Genomic DNA, 22,572 nt, shown 5'->3' on the forward strand with positions numbered 1-22,572 from the left:
TAGACGCATGGTATATTCACACTCTGACACAAACGAGGAATAAGGATTTTTTTATTTTTAAGATCCTGAAATTAACTTCTGCCTAATGGGCGGGTGTTTCGCGTCAATCAAATAACCAGAAAAAGTGAGTGCCTAATGGTTTGTAGTTCTCCGTTGTTCAGCTAAGTTGCTTGTAGTTACCTGTGTAGAAATTTAAATAGCTCTAACTTTTAAATTGGATCATTTACCACAGCCAAGGTTATTGTCCACACTGAATCGGTTTGTTTTTGGTTTGAGGAATTATTCGAATCCTTATCGAGGAATTCGTGGAGTAATTTAGAAAAATAACTTGTCAACAAAGCAGGCCAGAATCAAGGGACAGATCTTGAAAACTTGTCCAAGTAAACTTCAGTTCGATGTATTCGATAAACATGTACTAAAATACATTATGAATAGGATGTTGATTTGAGGTTTTCATGTACGAAACCTCAGATTCTAAGGAGGTAGTCGGTCTGCATTGTAATATGTTTCGCTATCACATATATAGATTCACATGAATGTTTCCGATAAAAACACTTTCTACCTGTACTCTTGATCAGAATAGCTGTTTAGCGCGGTCGCGATTATGAGATTTATCTCCGGTTCAACTTTGGATTTCTAGGAGCACTTTGCACACCAGTCGGTGCTGTATGCTAAAAAACATTCGAGGATCTTCTAGACAAATAAAAATGAACCGAAAGCAAAGTGCTGACTTTCAGAACAAAAACTTTCAAGCGGTTCATTTCTTTCTACGGTTTAAGGATGTCGTTAGCCATCAGCTTCAAGCTTGCCATCCGATTATTCATCCATCCGCGTGTGCGTTTTGAGCGCCTACTTACCACTGGATGGATTATTCAAAGATTTGTTTTTTTTTCAACCAACCTTATATTAAGCTATGCAGACAAACACATGTAGGTGCTTGAAGCTATTTCATGCTTCCCTGCTCGACCGGTTTAACTAGATTTGACAAAAATACTGAGATGACTCTGGGAAGACCCAACTCTCTCCAGTTAAAGTGTCTCTGACATGTTACGGAGAGTGTATATACTAATGGGGTCACGTCTCTCTGTAAAGCAATTGTCATTTCAGACCGGATAATGGCAAACGGAAACATTGATAAACAGGTTTTCTCAGGTTAGCTTCCGAATCATGCTTCCAACATGAAAATCCTTCGAAGCCATTTCAATCATGGTGGTGGATGTAGCGACAAGTTGGACAATGCAGCGTCAGACTTGTTCAGCATGGGACATGACATATGTAGCGATGCGTCAAATAAGTCCGAAAACTAAAAACTGCAATGGAAGCTTCGTCTGGTATAACCATTGGATACCCAGTCCTTCCAGTTATGTGCGCCGAAGACACCACTAATCCAAAAACTGGAGGCGCCTAATTACCACTATCGGGTATTGTCTTGCACGTATGTCCTGTGTAAGCAAAAATTCCTCAGATGGTGGATTTCCTAAAGAGTATATTCCCTTTTGCGACTGTACTGACTAACATTAAGGCACCACAATAAACAGTGTTTTTGTACACACTCTCTGGTTCAAACCCCATTTCACTATGAATCACGCACACAATTATGGCAAATTTTTAGTGGCGGAACTACCTAAAGGCTAGAAACGTATACTCATAAGGAACTCAGCTCTTATAAACGTTCAGTTTTTGGAGGTCTATCTGAGCACATTTCCATAAGCAGTATCTTCCCAAAAACTATCTGATACAGAAGAAACTGCTTTTGTTGATGCCTTCAAAAGGTCTTCTTAGGAAAAGCGGCTGTAACTCCATCTGGTTTCAGCTTCACTTACTAAACTATATTCGACATTTCCAGTAAACCTGAATCACAATAATTAGCTAAGTGGCGCATGTCCAACGTGTTTAACCGAGTAGACAAACTGTTATTCAAGCGAATGAATAAACGCTACACAACCATGGTTAACAATGGACGATAATGTTGATAATTCAGGTGCTGAAAATGCGCTCTAAAATTCCATGTAATGTAGACGGATTGTGAGGCTGAACCTTGAGAAATACTAAATGTTCAGTTCTTGCGGTCAAAATGAACACATTTTATTTTGATGCGCTTTCTGATGAACAGATAATCACGCGTTTCTGTAGAAGTTTCGTTATTTGACTGCCTATATGATTGCCCTGGTTGAGTGCCCATCAAAAGTAAATCAGGGTAGTGCGAAGTCGCCGGTGTTTATTTAACTAATGCAAGAACGAATGGCAGTTCATTATCATACAATTTTTGTTAGAAAGAGCCGGATAAAATCAGCTGTATTGGAAAGCTGCTGCCTCCCTCCTAAAACGTTTCCAAACGCATTATTTTAAGTGGAAGAAAGGTCCCCCACCGTGTTCTGTAACAGCCAATGATCGAAAATCTACCATGGAAAAAGCACCTTTTCTACATATCATATCGCCAGATACAAATTACTATTAAAGAATTGATGACCTGGATTGGACAGGGAATCACTCATTTGGTATTAGCCGAAGAGTTCTGTTTCACTTTGAAGACACTGCCAGATCCAAAAGTGCCTTGGGTATTGGACTACTCTCTCTGTAGTGACCTTCATCAGAAACGTTGAAGGAACTTTCAAAAGAGACGAAAATGATGATGTTACTGAAAATTTCGGGGCCTCATCACACGTTCATCTTAAGGTGTGTAACGAAATTTCATGACTTGTTAATTAACTGGTCATTCACGAGGGTCAGCAATTAATCAGAGAAAACGTTCTCTAGCTTGCATAAATAGAAGACATTCTAAATTATTCAGCGACTGGTGGGATTAAACATCATATCCGGAGTTCGGGTTTGGCGCTAATATTTCGCACTAACTGTTTTCTTTCAAAGGTTTTGCATTATTTCCATTGTGCGTATATGTAACTGAAGACAAACCCGGCGAATGCATTCCAGCAAATACAAATTGTGGCTGATGCTTGGATTGAAACCTCGTTTATACTTCGGGTTGCTCAGAGAAAAACGTTTGAATTATTGTGTAAAGGTCCAGGTTCCCCGAAGTATTTGGATACTTCACCTGGTGTGCACACCTATACCATATCGCTTAGTCCAGTATTGCACTTGGGAGATTGGCGCCAGACAGATATGTTGTATTGTAAGCTTTTGTCGTCTGTACTAACGAAGTTTCGAGCTTTATCATTTCGCCTTTCTTGGAATGTTTCAAAACCTGGCACCTAGAATCCAGCGTAGATCTGCTGCACAACTGAACTTATATCTTCGGAGCACGAGAGCCAAGAATTTGTTATAGATGGTAAATTAATACTTGCGTAACCACTGAATAGGAAGCACGGCAGGCACAGGTACTTAACCACTGTAAACAAGGTCATTCAACCCAGGGCAACTGCGAATCAATCTGGAGTTTCTCAATCGTGCGAGCCCAGTGCATGTCAATAATGACAATGCCAATTATGCAACTAGTTACTGCACGATACATGTAGCCAAATTTTCAACGTCTTTTTCAGTTTGGATTTAGCTAAACCAATGAGAAATTATTCGGTAACATTTGTTGAAACGACTAGTCGCCGGTTTAGTAAGGCTTAAAGGTCGTACCTAGCCCAAATAGTCTCAAGTTTATAATAAAGTTGCCAAACGAAGGACATGACCGAGTGCTGCAGCGGATCCCTAATCAATATGTCGCCATGTGTGGTTTACTGATAGACATATAACAGGCCAAAATGCACGGATGTTGCTTGGTTACAACAGTATTAACGCCTGGTAAGATTTAGTCAACAAAATCCCATAGGTAGCATTCTTGAAAATCCTTCTCTAACCTATGAGGAAGCTGGATTCTAAATAGCTCCATTATTTATGTCTGGTACTGCTATCAGTGAAGACAATGTTCCACTGAAACAAACTTAGGCGTTAAGAAGCTGCGTCCGTCTTAGATTAACGTACGCGTACTCTTGGGTGGAGCTGGCCAATGTGATTGGCAGTCTCACATGCAGCTCCACAGATCCGTTCTGCACAAACGCCTCTTTCGAGGATCTGAGTCCTGCCTTAAACATTCACTAGAATGGGTCATTACAGCTCCCCTAGGGAGACAATTTGAAGGGAGGAGAACTCGAAGAATGTTCTTAATATTTAGTCCGAGTATCTCTGCAGCAAACATTTCAGTGCGTTCTTTCATCCTCCCTTTGCTACATACAAAGACCCAAAAAGTTAAGAAACCAGTCAACTGTCTGTCCCATCGAGATGATATTTGGATGGATTGAGTTGAAAAAATGTTTTATCATTCCGTTGTATATGGTTACCTGGTACGAGGAATGAATCATCAACATATTGTTGACAGAATCAGAACTGTCCAGTGACTGGCTCAAGTGTATTACCCTACAAGTTACTTATAAATTTATCCGACAGACTAGGACCAAGTAAGTATCCTATCGCCTCCCCAACTTCCCATGGGAAATTTTTGTCATGGAATCAGAATTCAACGTTTTGTGTACAGAACAGCGGTAGCTGTTCAGGTGTTAATGCATGAATGCAAACACATTAACCACTGCGCTTAACGACATAACGAAAAATGTCCACCATTTTCTTCAGTGGCACATTCGTGTGTTTGTTTTAGACAAACAGTAATCCTTAGTCTGATTGAAAATTTTAAGTGTCCTTGAGTTTGTGGATTGTCAATCCATGCCTGAATAACATGATTGCACCAGTAGGCTTCTTCACATACGAATGCTAAGATGATTTGACGAGTTAGAGATAACGTCTCAGGGGTCAACACATTCTGCGCACTGTACTGACAGTAAGCTGCAGGCATCAAGCATTTCGGTGTAGGTTGTATGACATAAAACTCCAAAAATAACTTTTTCACAGGTTTGCATTTTGTCCCACTCCTGTGCAACCCTTTGCATATTGAAGTGGTTGGAGGGAATGCATTCGTTTTTCTATGTAGTCCGATCTATCCAGAAGGATGATCCCTGGAAACATTTTGGGTCATACTCCTGCAGATGTTCCAATTCCTGTTAGTTGCAATATTAGCGTCTTTCTGGGCTTTGGTTTATCATCGCGAGACTGTTTGTATGAATTAACTCTGGTCGATACAAACCAATCTCCTCTTAATTCTGAGGACGCTTAAGTTGATAGACCTGGCCGTACGGGTCGTGCTTCCAGCCTCCGTCTGATTTTACAGCAAGTAACACAACGTTTGAGCAGAGTTAAAACGCCTGTAAAAGTGTTTTGGTCAACAGTGCTGACGAAATACTGTGCGTGTCTTTTGATGTTCGTAAGGAACTTTACGAACGAGGCCACGAGATTGGGCTGCATGGTCATATTCGTTTTCCCAAACTCGGTTAATTTTTGAACCATCCATTAAACACTATTCGGGAAATTAGCGCGCTCTCTTGTCATCACTGGTTCCAGCCCACAAATGTCCTCAACTATCGCTTACTTTTGGCTGATCGCTTGCCCTCGTGGTGGTCACTGAATTAACTCGGTTTCACTTGAGGATCTCCTAGTGAGAAGTAAGAAATTCAATGTGATCTATGCACCAGATAAGAATTGCAACCCTGTAATTGCTTCCACACGTTTGGCGCCATGTCTCTGGAAACTTTGAATTTTGCAGCGCAATCTTATGTTCTTGAACTTTCTTAAAAGATTGATTGAGAAGACACGACATAGCAAGAAACTGATTCGTTTTCCGATCAACTGCATTTTGAAGCACATAACCGTGACGATCGCCATCGGAAGGTACCTCTTCTACTCTTAGTATCGTATCTGAGGGCACTTCAATAAATGACTGAAAAAGCAGGCCTCACTTTTTAAGGGTGAGACAGATATGCCTGAAGATTTAAAATACCTGTGATGTTGACGAAGTGAAAAGGGGCCTCGGGAAATACTCAACAACTTTCTTTATCATTGAAATCAAGTTCATGTTATCGATTTACTGAGTATTTTTCAAATTTTCATGCACTTACCTACAACAGAGGTTTTGAGTCGTTTTTAGTTCCGCCTTTCTAGCAAAGCTGTGAAAGAATTTGTTCCACTCACCCTTGGTAAAGTTTGAAATAGAGGACTAACTAAACACAATATAGACTCAAGAGGCCATAAAAGGCAACCAAAACATATTCATTTGTATTAAGTTCATCCATTTCGTGCATTATGCATGCATCTTTGTCTCGTTCATAGTTTGAAGAAAGCAGACTGATTCATTGGGCTGTTAACGGTTGAGAGCTTTACTATGGCAGTGTTCCGGAATACGGGTAGCTCGATTACACTGCTTTGTTTTTGGTCTGTGGTTAGTTTTGATAATTACGTAGCACTGCAGTATAATCGCTACTGCAAACTAGTTTCTAAGTAGGAAAAACAGACCAGAGTTTGACTATAACTTGAAGCAGGTGACGTTTTACCAATATTTTGTCCGTATTTCAGGTTACGATCGTTCTCTTCCTGGCTATCCCCGGTATCGTATCATTGGTGACGTTGGAAGGGGCCAACACACACTTCAGATCATGGATGTCCAGCTGGAAGATGCTGGAGAGTATGAGTGTCAGGTGACACCGGTTCCAGCAAATAACCACCCTTTATTACGGAGAAAGACGGAGTTAGTCGTTCTTGGTGAGTAGAAAGACCACCGTCTAGGTGACCAAACCGTTTTGTCCCACTTGTCGCTGTTTCGAAATAGCCCAGTCCACAATTTGCATCCCCACCCTAAATGTTTATTCTCTCCTAAGTTTCCAATTTTGTTAGATCCTCGGAAGCTCCATTCAACGGTCCGAAAAGCTACCACTTATCTTCAATTCCTGAAAATGACTTGCCTAAAGTGCAAATAGTTTATGCACATAAATTTGATGTTTTGAATAGGAATTATGACCGGGATCCGGTGCATGTCCCATTGGGTAACAGCTTAGAACCTGCGTAAAATTTGGCAGGAAATGTGACCGGTTGAGAGCCGCGTAGAATGACGGTGCACGGTGAAAGTTGTAGCCATGGTGACACGTTCAGTCCGGTCACAGAAACCCTAAGTCATTCAACTGGGACGAAACACATAGTTGACTTCTTTTGAAGGCCAACAATATCCTACTTTACAGTTCGCAACTTTACAAGAGCAGACGAGAGACGATCTTATTACACAGGATAGAGATATCAACTAGAAAACCAGCAAGATGAGAGATTACATGGTGTGAAGCGGACGTTCTGATAGGCGAAATTATGCACTTGTAGTGAGTGCGTTAGGAAGACTTGGTTTCAGTGATTCGTAAGAGAAAGCAATTAAATTTGTCCTCTAAAGGCTTGGGATACCTTCTTATACACTTGTTCGGAGCATACGGACAGCCTCGACTTTTGTCATAGTAAAACCAGTCCAGATTGCGATGAGTTAACAATATGGAATGATTCATTCGGCCAGCGGTTACACGTAAAATGAGCGGATTTGTTTCCGAATCTTTCCAGGGTTCGGTATGAGTAGTTACCAGAGGATACGGCTTCACACAAACCCCGTCATTTTTGGTCCCATTCTCTCCGTTTGCCCAAATATCGAACCTACTATTTCAACTGCACTTATAATGGCAGCAATCAAGCCATATTACACAGAACGGATTAGATGATTGATGTCCCAGTGGATTACTTGGTATTTCAGATGTGTGCTTTTCTACTCGGTGTGTGAGTGACTTCGGTCGCAGTCACAAAAACTTCCACTGCCACACAACACGGGGAGACAGAGAAACCTGGTGATTAAAATAGCAGTTTTCAGTAGAGACAGGCTGGGGCGGATATTTTGCACGGACACGACTGAGAGACAGCTGCCGGGCAACCATCTGGTTCTTGCAGGGAGGAGGAATATGGTAGACGTGAAAATTGCTAACATGCGCATTCGCCTGAACACTTTTGGCGAGCACTGCGCTGTGTGACAAATTAGAGGCGTTGTTGTTAATCTGATTTACTCTGCAAAGAAAAAGTGATTTTCACTCAGGAGAGTGTGAGCCCAGCTCATTTTCCTATCCCGATGCGGTTGAATTCACACGAGTTGTTGTTGATGATGATTGAAAGTTTAGCTAAATAATCGAGCAGCGTACGCATTTGCAATTCAGGCATTTTATTTAATCTGCGCGTTAGTGCAAACTTCATACAGTTGACTGACTTCATCGTAAATTGTCCCCATTAGTTGACCCAAGTCAGAAGATAGCAAAAAATTACGTGGTTTGATTCTGGTTAACTGAATGTTGATCAAGTTGTGGAATAAGTTGAAAAATAGCGGTACAGTGGATTCAGCCAAAAGCCGGGTTCATTCCCTGGTTATTTCGACACACTTTATAGAATAAATCGGTCATCAATAGCTCTTTATTCTGGTTGCAGTTGCATTCATTTCCGGTGACTTTTTTCATTTACATTAACAGGAACCATGATTAATCAAGCTTGATAAAAGTTTATAAATTACAACACGCATTCAAAAACACTAGGCATTTGGGGTTTGAGACATAAGATACCGTGCAAAGAAACTTCAATTTTCGATATCGTGAAAAAGATACCCTTGTTTGCCAAGTGCTGGTAGCCGCAGTGAATTCATTGCCTCGCCAAGCTCACGTAAGTACTATGAGTGAATTCACTGGAAGTCTTAATAACCTAAATCGAATAGGTTAGTTATATGGTGCCATGCGAGCACATTGATGTTGAGCATCCCTCAAAGAGTGTTCCCTGATATAGTTGTCATCCCCCAAGCCTAAGTTCATCACCGTCGACCATCAGTGGTCGCTTGGAAAAAGTACGGCATTTACTACTCAGTGTCGATACCGCCAGACATTGCGAAACATTAAGATCATGCGACACCAGGCAATTTAGTTTTGCGCACCTCCTTTCCCGGATAGATCGTAAACCACTGATTAGTCAAGCTTCACCTAATTCAAAACGTACTCATCCAGGTGAATCTTGTTCTACAAACCTGTTAGTCTGATTACATGTAACTTTGGTGACCTGTTCATTCGGGTATTATTATCTTCAACTGTTTCGGGTGCATTCTCGAATTCACTGGAACCTTTTACTGCCTGAGTAAATCCCGCGCAACACAGCATATACTCTGGTACCTTATTCCAATATGATTTTCAGTATGCTGCACTTAAGCGGAACTTCCTCGATTGATGTGGCCTTTCTGGCCAATATTCACAATAAGTTCATCTGTAGTCATTTAAAATTAGACCACCAAGACATTCAAAAAAATGTTTTTGACATAAAGCAACTGCGTTCACACTTTATTCCCACTTCAGTACCCGAATGGTTCATTCCATTTTCGTTTGCAAGCAATCACGGGTGAATGTTCTCGACCACTTTTAATGACTACCAAGCTCTAGATACGACGGCTAGGCGATGTATGACCCAGTGTGCTATCCAAGTTTTCGGTGGCTAGAAAGCTAATTGACAGTATGAGTATATACGCGACTGTTGTCGCTTGTACCGCATCCATCTCATAATGAACAGACAATTTTTGATATATGTCGGTCTGTATTGGAGTTTTTGCAGTGAAATTACATGTATTCCAGCTGGCAGTTTCTCAGAAACTTCGCTGCTGCGAGAGGTAACAGGAAGTTATCTGGAGGCTATCTTATGAACAAATGGACGCCTTGAGGACCGTCATTATACGTGTGCGACTTATAAGGCTGTGGTGAACATGATGTTTTATGTAAACTTATTGATAGATAAAAAGTAACTAAACGATGCTAATTCTAAGTGTGAATGAATAAAATTGCTGAGTACCGTGCACAAGCGCACGATTGTACTCGGGAGGGTCTCGTTTCAAGAAGCCTTCAAAGCAAGAAACTAGTACACACCCAGTTGCAATAAGTAGACTTCGATACACCGAAATTACCAGCGTCCGGACAATTTGTTTATAGTAAATTGAACACAACCCCCTCCTTATTCCTGAGGGGCAAATGTGAGCTTCCTTTTCACTTAGAAAATTAATTAATTAAATTGTAGGTGTAATCATGGATTTCGTGCAACGGCCCGTCAGCATACTGATTCTTACGGGCATACCGGTGCGCAGCAACCCAACGTGCAGTGCATAACCATGGTATGCATACTGCCCAGCGTTGCCTCCACTGATTTACGATCCAAACTGTTGGTATAGCCATATGCATACATACGATCAAACCAGATGCTAAAGAAGGTTAAAAAGACAGTTATTGGGGGGGGGGCAGCAGAAAGCGCATTCAAGTAATTGTGAGGCTATTTCAAGTTTTATAATGACCATTCAGAAGCAGAGTCCTATGCACACCTTGAGATGGCCAATGTCCAAAAACGGCAACACCATACTACATCAAATGCAAGCATGTTAAATTAACCTCAGCTTCAGCCCATTTCTGTCACCTGACATATCACGTAGATAGTGCAATGCTGTATGTGGGTTCCTTGCCCCTGTGGTTGTATGTGTAACGAGTAACGATTTCCATGGACCGACCTAAAACTGCCGTGAAATTTAGGTTCTAGTAGCTTCACAGAAAATCAGAGTTCTATGGAATATCGATCATCCTAGGACTGATTAGGGTTACACAGAATTTTAACCCCGACCATTTTCTATGCTATAAACACGTGAGTTATTTCGACTAAGGAGATTGACAGGCTCACAGTCCTCACTAGCATATGTCGTTCTGTCTGACGCCTGGAACGACAATATATGGACCATCCTTGTTTAGAAAAATCAATCGTGTCAAAACTTCGCCTTGAGAAACCTAACTGACGCGGTGCATTCACCAACACGGTTTCTGTTTCTTTCGAGTTCCTGTTGTTTTTAATTCGTCAAATTTTGTAACTTATTAATTCACCGCCTTCCAGGAAAGACACTGGCTTTTATTCAGCTTGCCGCGCATAGTCTCAAGGGATTGAAAACGTGAGTGAAATTGAGTGGTTCTCATTTGTTTGACACACCACGGCATCTGTATACAGAATAGAGCTAAGTAATATATATGTAGCCTTCAGCTCGTTTGACGGTTAATCCAGTCCTGTAGAAAAGATTAGTAACCCCAATGATAATAACGTCTTTTAAAGCTTCATAACTATTAAACTGGTGAAGGATCGAAATGGAAATAAGTTTGACATTCAAGTGACGATGTTGTCTGAGATGATAAAAGCAGCGAATCGAACAGTTGAGTTCCAACACACCAGTAGTATAAGAAGCACTATGTTCCTCCTGCCTGATGAAAAACTTAGATCTTTACACTCCCACAGTAGAGTCCAGAATTGAAATGAAAAGAGCTGGAGGAGATTGAGTGCAGTGCTTCGTTGGCTGAAAATAAAAATACAGGAGAGTAAAACGTAAATTAAAATTTTCGAATTAGCAAACCCTGAGACTAGCAGTTATCAAGGGAAAAATGTCTGGCATCGCAACAATACTTGAACGGTTTTTCTGCCAGCAGTTCTGTGACTGCGCGTCTCGTTTTGTGTTACACTGGTTGACCTGAGACTGAATGGTCAGGTCACATGCGGCCTCTCAGTGTTGACATGCATTCGTGCGCTGAATGAATCCGGACTGGACATCAGGAACTCGATATTACTAGGCATTTTGAAGCTCGAAGGTGTCACGTAAATAGCCAGTGATTCAAGATAGCGTCTCTTTCTCTCTCGATGTACAAACGAGGACGGCTTATTAAGTCAGTGTCCATTTACCTGGTGCCTTCTTTTCTCAAAAGACACTTTAATATCACCTTATCTGTCCTCCAGTCCAGTTCACCAGGACAGGCTGTAAAAGAGTCGAAGGTGCACTCCTAAGTCTAGGTGATAAACCTGAACACAGCGTGACACACAAGTACAAAAAAATTCACATATACGCATGTACACATGATTTTCACACCCTCGAATGACAGCCCAGTGCCGTTTGTTGGCAAATTCTTTGTAGGTAGACTTTATTGCCGAGTACGAAGCTTATTGTTGCTGGGTTACTAGCTAGCTAAGTGCTAGTAACAGAACGTGTTCCCATGGCTTGTGCTCTTAATCTATCCATCATCAACTCAGACACTAGCATTTCTCTATTCATCATTTCCAAGTTTTCACAAAGTCCTTTTAGGGTTTTGTTAAGCAGATGGTTGTCAGAGGTATTGTCATGTGGACTCGATGTTCCATCAGTAAGTGCGCAGATGTCAAAGTTCGCAATGAGAGCCGAAGTCAAGTATGCGAAAATCTCATTCACCAGTTTTATTGCGCATTTCTTTTATTGGTGATGATGACTACACACCAAATCCACCATAAGTATTATACTACATATATATATATATACATATATATATATATATTCATGCGAAACATTTAACCACAGTTTTATCTGCACCAATCCACAATTTCAACTCAAACTACCGTCAGTTTCTGCACAAAGGACATTGTCCTCAGCGATGGGAAGCTTCTTTAGAAACCGAAAGAACAAAAAAGGCTAGATATGGTCTTGCTGATAATAGTCCCGCCGGAAAAGCGTAAGTACGTACGAAAGTTTACATCATTCACGTCTGTTCTATGTTACACGCAGAAGCTTGCTGGTAAAAATGCTTATGGTTTTTCAAGGCCCAAAATATTCATAGTAAACGTGTCACTACCAACGACGTGCAGCTAAAAAGAATGATTATTGATACAAGAGTCGTATCTGTCGGACAAGCTTTGCCCTAACATAGCTGTGTTCTAAATAGCTGGATTCAAGAGACCCGTGCAACTGGCCGCTTTCTGAATCTCACTGTGTTCGATTTAGGGTGAATAAGTACACAGCCTCATCTATGACGCGAGGTGACATTATTTGGGTTATTTTCTTTACCACTATGTGGTATGAGGTTTTGTCGAACATCCCCTTTCCTTATCACTTTTCAACCACTTTTTCACAGTAAAGCCCTCCGTTCCTCGAATCTTGTACCCGGACGTTCCGCCACCCGATAATCAGCTGATTATTTCACAGCCCGATCCTATCGTGCGTATTACTGTGCTGTGCGTCACAGTGGGCGGTAGCCCGGCGCCAAGTTTCACCTGGATCATCAACAACCGAGAAATTCCTGTGAAACCACTTCAGGCTTTGGCTGGTCGACACGCGGATAGAGGTATGTAGGACGGAAGAAGCGTTCCGCACCTGTTTTTACTTCTACCTTATATTTTCTCATATTGACGTGTCCATAATAAGCGATAACGGATTATGTGAAGACGACCAATCGCTGTTTTTGCGTTGTCTGCGATCGTAATAGCGGAAGCCTACCTAGGCAAATTAACGCTCAACTTTTAAAAGTGACCTCCGGTTTGAAAATAGGACGTTACCAAGTACATGTTACATTAGTATCTTGTCATCATTTAATGTTACCGGTTTCTGAATCTGTATCGGGGTTTCGTGTTTGTGGTCTTGGCGCTAGATTGATGAACCTTCGTGATACTTATACTACTACTGATAATCTACTACTGATGCAAAATAACAAACCGTATATTTCGTAAAAAACTGGATATCATCACAGAGTATTCTGGAACAGAGCCTCTTTTCTGCGGTTGGTCATCTGGCTAGTACATCGTTTTACACGCTGATAATACGCTAATTTTCTTCACGCCGGTAGACCTGACCAAGGCATGGCGCCGACGACATTATTGCAGTCAAGCTGAAATATCCAGTGGTTTTCTCTACGGATCGATGGGCATCTGACGTGAATTTGTCCAGTGATCTGTGAAGAAAAACTCAGCCTGAGCCAGCTTCAACTTTGTACATGGTGGTTGACAAGCTAAACCCGAAATGAAGCTTACGGCTATCACTTTCAACGTGTGCAGTGAGACTGTATGAGTATTTGGCTTCCTAACCTACTTATCTAATGGTTTGAAGGTCAAGTTGTGAGTTCTTTTCATCACCACAATTCACCAGTAGCTGGTCTTTATAATAAGGACATTCTTAGATAATGGAGCTTTATTCGAAGTGATCTTAGACAGCTATTCCGTTTGCACTTCTACGGTTAATCCAACGCCGTACTGATGCATATGTTATCATACTTAATGAGGACAGTCCTGTTCCCTCTTCCAGATATGTGTTCGACTCTTGTTCTACGCACAAGTATACCCGCTATGAATCATAACGCTTAGTATGTTTGTCATTGACCATTTAGTTTCTTGCAATACTCAAACTGTCTTACGCCGCAACGGATTGCTATTTTCAAACCGTGCACACTGGTTAATGTATATCATCTGGTTACCTGTGTTCATACACAACTGATGCCCATGTACCTAAAAAAGGATTGGAGTGACGTATTTTTCACCTTTTCTGTTCACGGAACAACAAATGGTGAATAATATTCCGTCTCTCCTTTTGGATTTTCTGCAAGGTATTTGTGTCAGGATTGATAAGCAGATGGGCCTAATAGGCTAGTTGGCCGTGTGCAGATCCCCCCACACCTAAGCACAACTTCTGGCCAAGGAAATCGCTAAGGCGTCGATCACATAGTTACTCAATATAACTCAACGGGCTCTTGTTCGAACATTATTAACCGAAAGCAGACAAAAGTACCACACCTGTAAACAACAAAATGTCCCAAAAATTGCAAGAAATTTTGCCGGTGAATTCAGTAGTGAGGAGCAGCCCGGATTCAGTCATTCGTGCAAAGAGCACGAGCTAACTAATCAGCGCTCATGTTTCAAAACCAGTTTCCAGGTACATGGCTTTATTTTACGCTACTGATCTTAGTTGGCAAGCGGTACTCAGACCAAAATAACGTAGCACATTTTCAAACGAGATGCTACGGCATCATTCAACTGTAAGCATAAAAAAGCTAGAATTCACATGCCTTGACCAGACAGGTTTTCAAACTGAGAAGATCAAACGACTCTGCCAGGATTTTACCTCCCAAACGGTGATCGTCGTCCCCACCCTTGAGATCAATACACCAGGCATAATTACTAGCGCTTAGCTGCCACACAACAATGCTGTTTAGATGACTAGTGAAAGCCGCGCCCATGAGATACGGGCTGTACGAACCGGTGCAACCTGCCGCAGCAGCTACAAGATCACCAGAAGTGCGGAATCTGTAGCGTCTAGTTAGGCAGTGCCGTGACCTGAACAACTGTACTTGTATTCTGGAGTGAATGTCCAGTTACGTGGTAGATGTCAGTCGATGGACTGTCCAGACTACGTACCAAGGCATCTAGTTGACCGATCTACCTGAGATTTTCCACACTAAATACTGCAATAAAAAGACGACGGAACACGAATGGCGAGATCAGAGCAGAACAAAGGCGTGCCGTGTGTAATTCTCTTGAATACATGACTAGTACTCACATAACGGTGTCAAGTGAGGGAGGACCGGTGTTAAGAGATAACAATGAAAAGAGATGGGAAGAGTCATGGGTTGCATCTGCTGTGCACAGAATAACGTGAACCGGCTAACTTCACCACTTGACGCCTAATATAGCATGCGGGTTCTTTTATCCGTTATGTTCATGTGAACCGCCAAGAGATTACATCGAAACGCTCGAACCCGAACAGAAGGACGATTAGGTTTCTCAACCAAAGCCCTTGGTTCATAAGTCTGAATACAAGGTAACAATCAGCAGCATGGGATTACTCGGGTAGCCCAAATTTTTGGGAACATATTGCTACACCCCGACCGGGAAGGCCAGAAAACGGTGTTTGTTGGGACATCTATCCATTTACCAACCTGTTAAGAGAGACTACGTGGAAGTTGAATATGCATCCGCCAGTAAAGCTCACTGAGTTGCTGTGCCACGCCAAAAGTCTAGTTTCTTCTCGTAGGCAACTTCACGATGGCTCATAGGTATGATAACTATCGTTACTCCCGCTATCTTTCAGACTTGTGTATATTTTGTTGTCTGTATGAGAGAGCTTAAAAAAATTGCCCGATCGAAAAGAATCAGGATGGGTAGTTTTTTCGTGATGCGCGGTACATTATGACCAACGAATAGGAGGTAAATTAGTTTTATGGAATCAGATCAATGACGAGTGAATAAATCAACTAAATTAACCAACTAGACTAACTACAATAGCTGAAGGTAGCCAAGTTTTTTCCACTCATAAATAATAGAAAACTGCAAAACGTTCTTAACATCAGTATACCGTCCATATAAACTATAATTTCCAGGCCGAACAAGGAGTGCCATCCATTACTTTGAGGAAGCTGGGCAATTTATTGGAAAAGGAACATGCTTTTACTTAAAGTGCTGCTCAAAATGATTTTTCAGTCGATGAAGGGGTCTGAGTTACCGTCGAGGTCTCACCTAGTGCTTGCCTCACCAATCAAATGACAAAAGCCAAGCCTGCTTAACATCCACACATATAATCGGACAGAAAATCAAGCTACATTACGCATACTGACAGTCAGAACAATATGACTTGTTACCTTGTTAAAACCAAATGATTTCAACCGGATAGATTGGAATTCAAGTCGAAGGGCTGTTGCACTGATCGCGTTTCTGTGATCATCCTGTGACATCTTATTTGCAGATTAACAGGAAGTTCACTCATCATAGTCATTTGGACTTGGAGAATCTACTCCTTTGCACATATTGCAACATGACACACAAATTGATTTTGTTAAGAGCTAATATTCGATTTGTCACCATTCGGCACTTTCAGCTTGAAACGTCTCCAGTGGTTTACCAGAAATCTTCTATCTTGAATCTCCACATTAACAAAAACTTTTGCTATGTTTCGTAAAAGACCCACGTTAGCTTCTGTGTCTTAAAAGTTTCCCGTTAACTCTCTACCATTTACTTCGCCCATGGCGAAATATAAAACTCTACCGCTGGCGTCGTACGTACCTTCCCCATAGCTGCATTACGATTGTAGCAGGGCTACATTTGGCATTTAGGGGGTGATAGCCTTCAAGCGGGTAGAAGGGGTGGCTAGAGCTTAATTAGCAGGTAAACTTCATTGGAGCATTGGAGGATGGCGTGAGAGTTATGTAGAAAGCTTATCGTGCCACACTGTGAAATGAAGTATAACACTTGCATGCCGTCACCTTTAATTGATCATCGTGGGGGGATTCGCCTACTTTGAAAATCTGGCTTTCAGCACTGCTTCTCCGGGTCCTAAATAGAATAAGGCTAGGCCAATGAAAACAATGAAGTTCCACAGGCTTCAGGCTGATGTCAGATTTGGCGACAGTTCAGCTCACCACTCATAAGATAGCGAAATAATTCTCCCGCCTAAGTTTTTGCATAACTACGTTAGTGAGACGCGAATTCCACTGGCATGGTAAATGGCTTTTCTACCAGGGGGGAGGTGTAGTGATCAAACCTTTACATTACATCTAGTACATGAGCAGTGCGAAATATAGTTGGAAAAAGAAAACTCCCTTGAAGGTTCTCTATTTAAACACATATGGGCACGTAAGAATCCACGATTAGTAGGCGAAAAGCTTGTTATCAGCAAGTAGGGTTTGGTGGTTGTCAGCACACTCATCTTCCTTCAAATTTCTGCATACTTATTTTGGGAAGTATACATTCAGTAGGGGCAGAATATAGGAATCGAAATGGTACCCATATAAAGTCTGGTGAGCGTGAAATATGTAGACATAATTGTCTCAATCTTCGGCGATCTTTCGTCTGCACAACAAGTGTTGTAAATGTTTCGGCATGCGTTTCGCACCCTGTAAAAGTAAAGTCGTGCTTCAGGAACTTAATCCCACCCTGCACATTTATTATCTCGGGCTAAAGGCCTGAAAGTGCTGACAGAGCAACAAAAACTTGACCACTGTATCTGTGATAGAAGCCAACACATGCACTGTCAGCCTCTGCGCGAAACAGGCTAATCAGTGTCAGTAACAGCTCCACTTACAAATTCTAGGAAACTAAAGGTTTATTAGTACAAAGCAACAGCATCCTCTAACTGCGGTTGCTAGAATCGACCATTCCGGAAACTACTTTAACCTCTTTAAACCTTCTTTAAACCTCCAAGGACTTACGGCACAGCATAAGTCAGTTGGTCTAACAGCTGCATTCATCGAAGTTGTGCGTAAACCAATACTTGTCAACGAAACTGAATAGCTACATCAAAACATAAAATTTATCAGACTATGGTGGCTATAGCAAATACTACGCACGCCTCACATACAAGGCGATATTTTTGGTTCCTTATTCTCGTTTCTGAAATGTCTATATAGAACAGAACATGATACGGCAACACGTAATGAAGGCGGCTCCCGTTCAAGCAAAGAGGTCCTTATGCAGTGCTCACTGAGGTCCATGTAATTCTCGAACATGGATGTATATTCTATATGGCTTAGAATACAGACGCCTCTGTGAGCATGCTGTTATTTCTTGACTGGATTATCTGATTAAAGTAATTTGCTGACTTGTGATGAATATAACTCGAAAGATGTTATATCCCTCCCTTTGGTGGCATCTCCCTACGAAACTACTTTGAAACTTACCTTGGATCATTTTCTCTGAGGATGCAACAGTTTGTTCAAAGCTGTCACCATTTAATTTCCACACTTCACAAAGCCGTATGGCAGTTCGGAGGCAATATTTATCACGGCCTTACTGATGCTCTTGACGGTGATGGTGTCAGAGTCAACCTGCTGCACCTCGCTTAATAAGCGGTCCCTTGCAAGGTATCATCAATACAAGATGAGCACATAAAAAGAGAGATTTGTAGCGGAATTCTGTGAAAGTTTTAATATTTCACTTCGATATATTTCCACTCGATGTGGTTTCATGCTTATGGTGTATACAAAAGCTGGGGTTGCAAATGCATGGATGCCCAGCAAGCTAGGTGACATTTACTTTCATTCGTGACAAGAAATAAACGAGAGATGCCGGAAAGTAGTGACTCAGTTTGATATATAAAACTGCTTGCCGCTGAAGGTCTTGTAAATCTTACACCAAACTGTCCGTTAGACAGCATAGAATGCATCCGTATGAATAAACAATCTCATCGCCATTTTTAAAGTTCACAGAGAAAAACAAGGAAACACTAAACACTAATAATATCCGAATTGGGCAAACCACCCTGTAAGACTACATCTACTACCATGGAAGTTAGAAAAATTAGCAGGGATTACAATGTTTCTGGTGACGTGACTAGTCAATGGATCTTGTAACCTTACACAAATGTGTAATATACGACCGACGCAGTACACTAGGCTCTAAGAGACAAAATGCTTCTGCAGCAATGGCTACATGTATACGACAGATATCATCCACAAGCCTAGTGGGAAGGGATAATAAAACTTCGATGCAGCAAGTCTGTTCCGTGAGTATAAGTTACGGTCTCCACCATTTCGGAAGATTCATCCATCCAGCTATGGCCCACGTCGGCTCTTATATTTTGGGCCTCTGGAAATCGGGATGACTGTCCGCAGGTTTTCATCAAACCCTGGATGAAGTCAAATTCATTGACAAAAGCACTCTGCAATTTTTTGGCTGGTTAGAGTTGCCGGGGCTCATGGAGAAAACAGTGGACAAACAAACAAGCAAAACACTTTCTAAGTTACTGCTTACAGTGACAGTTCAGCGAAGTAGAGCTCCATCTTCACTGCAAATTTTGGCATTTGATCCGCCGCGAACTCGTCGACTTATTTGCTAGTGATGTGGACCTAATCCTGGAAGCCATCTTGTGAAGAAAACTCAGCAGTTCCATATTGTTACCACAAATGAAAGACAGGATGTTTCAAAGTGCAGTTACAACCACAGGGGGAAGATAAGCCGGCTCTGCTCTGCAGTTTTTATCAGTTAAAGGACAGGACCGTGAAGTGCACGCAGCTTCAACTCATCATTGCGGACGTGCGAATCGCTCACCAAGACATCTTCAGTGCGGTCAGAAATAAGGCGAACAATCTTGGCAATGAGCGCAACTACCGACACTCGCACCGAAAATGGGCCAGAATATAGATGACGATCGTTGAATTTCCGTCACCTTAATGATGATCCTAATGAAGACGCCCAAGAATCGTGCGGGAAAAGTGAAAAAAGATCTGCTTTTTAACCAGCCACATCCATTACATAGCATTAGAAGCATCACAGGTGGGCAAAATGTTCAAAATTTTCTTTTGACAAGAAAGAAGGTAGCGAACAAGACTTTCCTGTCACTGGTCTCCTTGGCTAATGTATTGCAATTGTTATGATATCAGAAATGACGTGCAAAGATTTCGCGAAGTTTGTGGGCATATATACTTTTAAAAAAGGTGACAATGTCTGGGTCAACAGGTCACGGGTGACTGACACGAATCACACCCATATGAATCACAGATAATAGCATAGAAACTGGGTTGTTCGTTTTGTCTTTGTTTCTGAGGGCACAAGAAAGTTACCACATTGAGGACTGTATACTTTGCAGGGTGCGCATTTCTCGCGACAAAGACAACTGTGTTTGGAAGAGAGTTGGAGAAACAAGCTGAAACAAAGGGATCAGTATAAAGCACATGCTAAATTCTGCTTAAGCTATGTGTATTCATATCTACTCTCTCCAAACACCGTCTAGGACGAGCATATTACAAACGATTATATAGTACATTTTAAACAAAAGTCCTCAAACGTGTTTACGACCGTCGTGATTTCCAAGTCAGCAGTAAATATTCTGCATAGCTGCGGGGTGAGGCCGCCAACTTTCCGTGTCCAGTCCTTGGTTTTATATAACAAGGGCATTTTAACAAATTGGAAAACAAGTAAAATCATCTGAGCATTCTTAATGCTCTCGTATTGCCAAATTTGACAACTATTTAAACACACACGGAAATACACTATATTCAGCTGGATATTCAACTGCCTGGATAGGATTATCTGGATGCACCAAAGGTGGTTTAACATTATTTTTGTTCACGACCACATTTTACATCACTTTCGTGAAACAATTTACATCAACAACTGTTAAAAGTTGTTTTCAGTGCTAGAAACTAATGCCAAAAGCGAGGGTTGTTGGAATTTTGTAATGCCTCACGTACATGAAAAATATTTCAATATGCCGAACATCGCGTTGCCGCGTGCCGACCGCTAGAGAGAGCATACCACACAAATCGATCTTTCTTTTCCACCCCAGTTTTAAATTAATCACCTGTCACGGAGTCCATTGAAACTCGATGACGTGTGGTTGCAGGTTTGTCAGATGCGGATTCACAATACGTTTCTATGCTACTTCCCCCCGGTTGATGAAATGTATGGCGCGTTTGCGTGCAAAACTAGGGTTGGCCTTTCACTACCTTAGTGAGGTTCACTCTTGTTATGTTCTGCCCCTCGCGGCGGAACAAATGTATGCTTATGTGTTGACTGAACGACAAACTTCAAAATGTTGTACTATGTACACTTGGACGTAGACATTCAGACGACTAAATTTGTCACACTAGTTTCCGGCTCACAAAAGCGTTGTTACGAGGACACGTCACTGTACACCTCATCGAGTTCTATGGGCAAAATTATTGCTCACTTTAGTAGGTGCCAGAAAGTGTAAAAACCAAGTGACTGCATACATTTTAGTTCAACCAAAACACTTCTGGTAGCAAACACGTTGGTTTACCAGTCTCAGGAGTTGATGAGTTTGGTATAAACTTATGCGCTTGGCTGAACGGCTAAAACTTGTTACCACGCTGCTGAAGGGATAGATAACTTCTCCAGCCACCTAGCCGGCAAGGACTACCAGTCTCGTCAATATGCTATCTATATTCATTTGACGTTTTTCAGACTCGTGGATACAAAATTCATACGGTAAACTGCCCAAGATGGTGGTACATCAATTGTGGCTACACGATAAGCCGTCGCAAGACTTTCTGAGTTTCAAATGCGCGAGAATTCTTCATAAGAATTTTGATTCAGTAGGCAGTAGGCAACGGACGACGGGCCCAACAGTATCTCAGTTGCTGAGATATTTTTATTTGCAAATCCTTTTTGTATGATATCAATACGTTAACTAGGATTAGTTTTGGGTTCGACATCGATCCTGTAAATAAGTTTCCTACGGATCTCACTAGAATTGTGAAGTAAACTTGCATAGACCAAATTGGCAAAGGGCCCTTCAACCCTTTCATAAATCTATTGGAAAATGTGCACTTTTTCAGACGTAAACGTTAGTTTCAGCCGTGGAAACTTAATTCAACTCAATGACCATGCATCAGCGGATGTATAGACACGTGTCTGTGAGACACGTTATTCCAGGAACAACCACCTCATACCAAATGTGAGATAAAGCTTGATGTGGTTACTAGTAACAGGGTAACCAGAGGAAGCCCAATTAGCCTAAAATGATCTGAGGATAAATGAGAATAATGCATCACACAACACATGCACATTTCTAGATGCAGTATATAAAAAAGCTGGTCAACATTAAGACATAGTTCCTTTAGTTTTGCCGGTATCACTCCCATCCTCTGAAACTCCGCACTCTATATGATTGCTCACTGATATTTCTCTCTCTTTTACCGATCGCTTCATTCCTTAGGACCCTGGGCTAAGCTAGACCCCATCATAAACACAGAGACTGAGAAACAAGAGTCGCGACTAAGTCTATTGAAAGCAGGTCTCAAGGACGGTGATCAGCTGACCTGCAGTGTGACGAATGCAGCGACCCAACTACATCATGACATCCAGCAACGTAATCTCACTACCCAAGTTGTGATCCGAGTTCATAGTAAGTTTCTTTGCATAAAATGACACTATTATACCACA

At 41.6% G+C, this 22,572-nt stretch overlaps 1 protein-coding gene across 1 annotated transcript in view; it reads left to right on the plus strand.

Annotated features, from left to right (window-relative positions):
* Positions 1 to 22,572, plus strand: part of T265_02206 (hypothetical protein) — a gene marked incomplete at both ends in the record, with an annotated part of 89,809 nt that overhangs the window by 14,259 nt on the left and 52,978 nt on the right. Inside the window, 2 exons of the mRNA XM_009166394.1 lie at positions 6,406 to 6,591; positions 12,825 to 13,034. Of these exons, the coding sequence (XP_009164658.1) occupies positions 6,406 to 6,591; positions 12,825 to 13,034 (396 nt within the window). The remainder of the gene's footprint in view (positions 1 to 6,405; positions 6,592 to 12,824; positions 13,035 to 22,572) is intronic.

The sequence above is a fragment of the Opisthorchis viverrini genome (genome assembly GCF_000715545.1).
Source record: "Opisthorchis viverrini unplaced genomic scaffold opera_v5_27, whole genome shotgun sequence".
In the NCBI taxonomy this organism is placed as follows: domain Eukaryota; kingdom Metazoa; phylum Platyhelminthes; class Trematoda; order Opisthorchiida; family Opisthorchiidae; genus Opisthorchis; species Opisthorchis viverrini.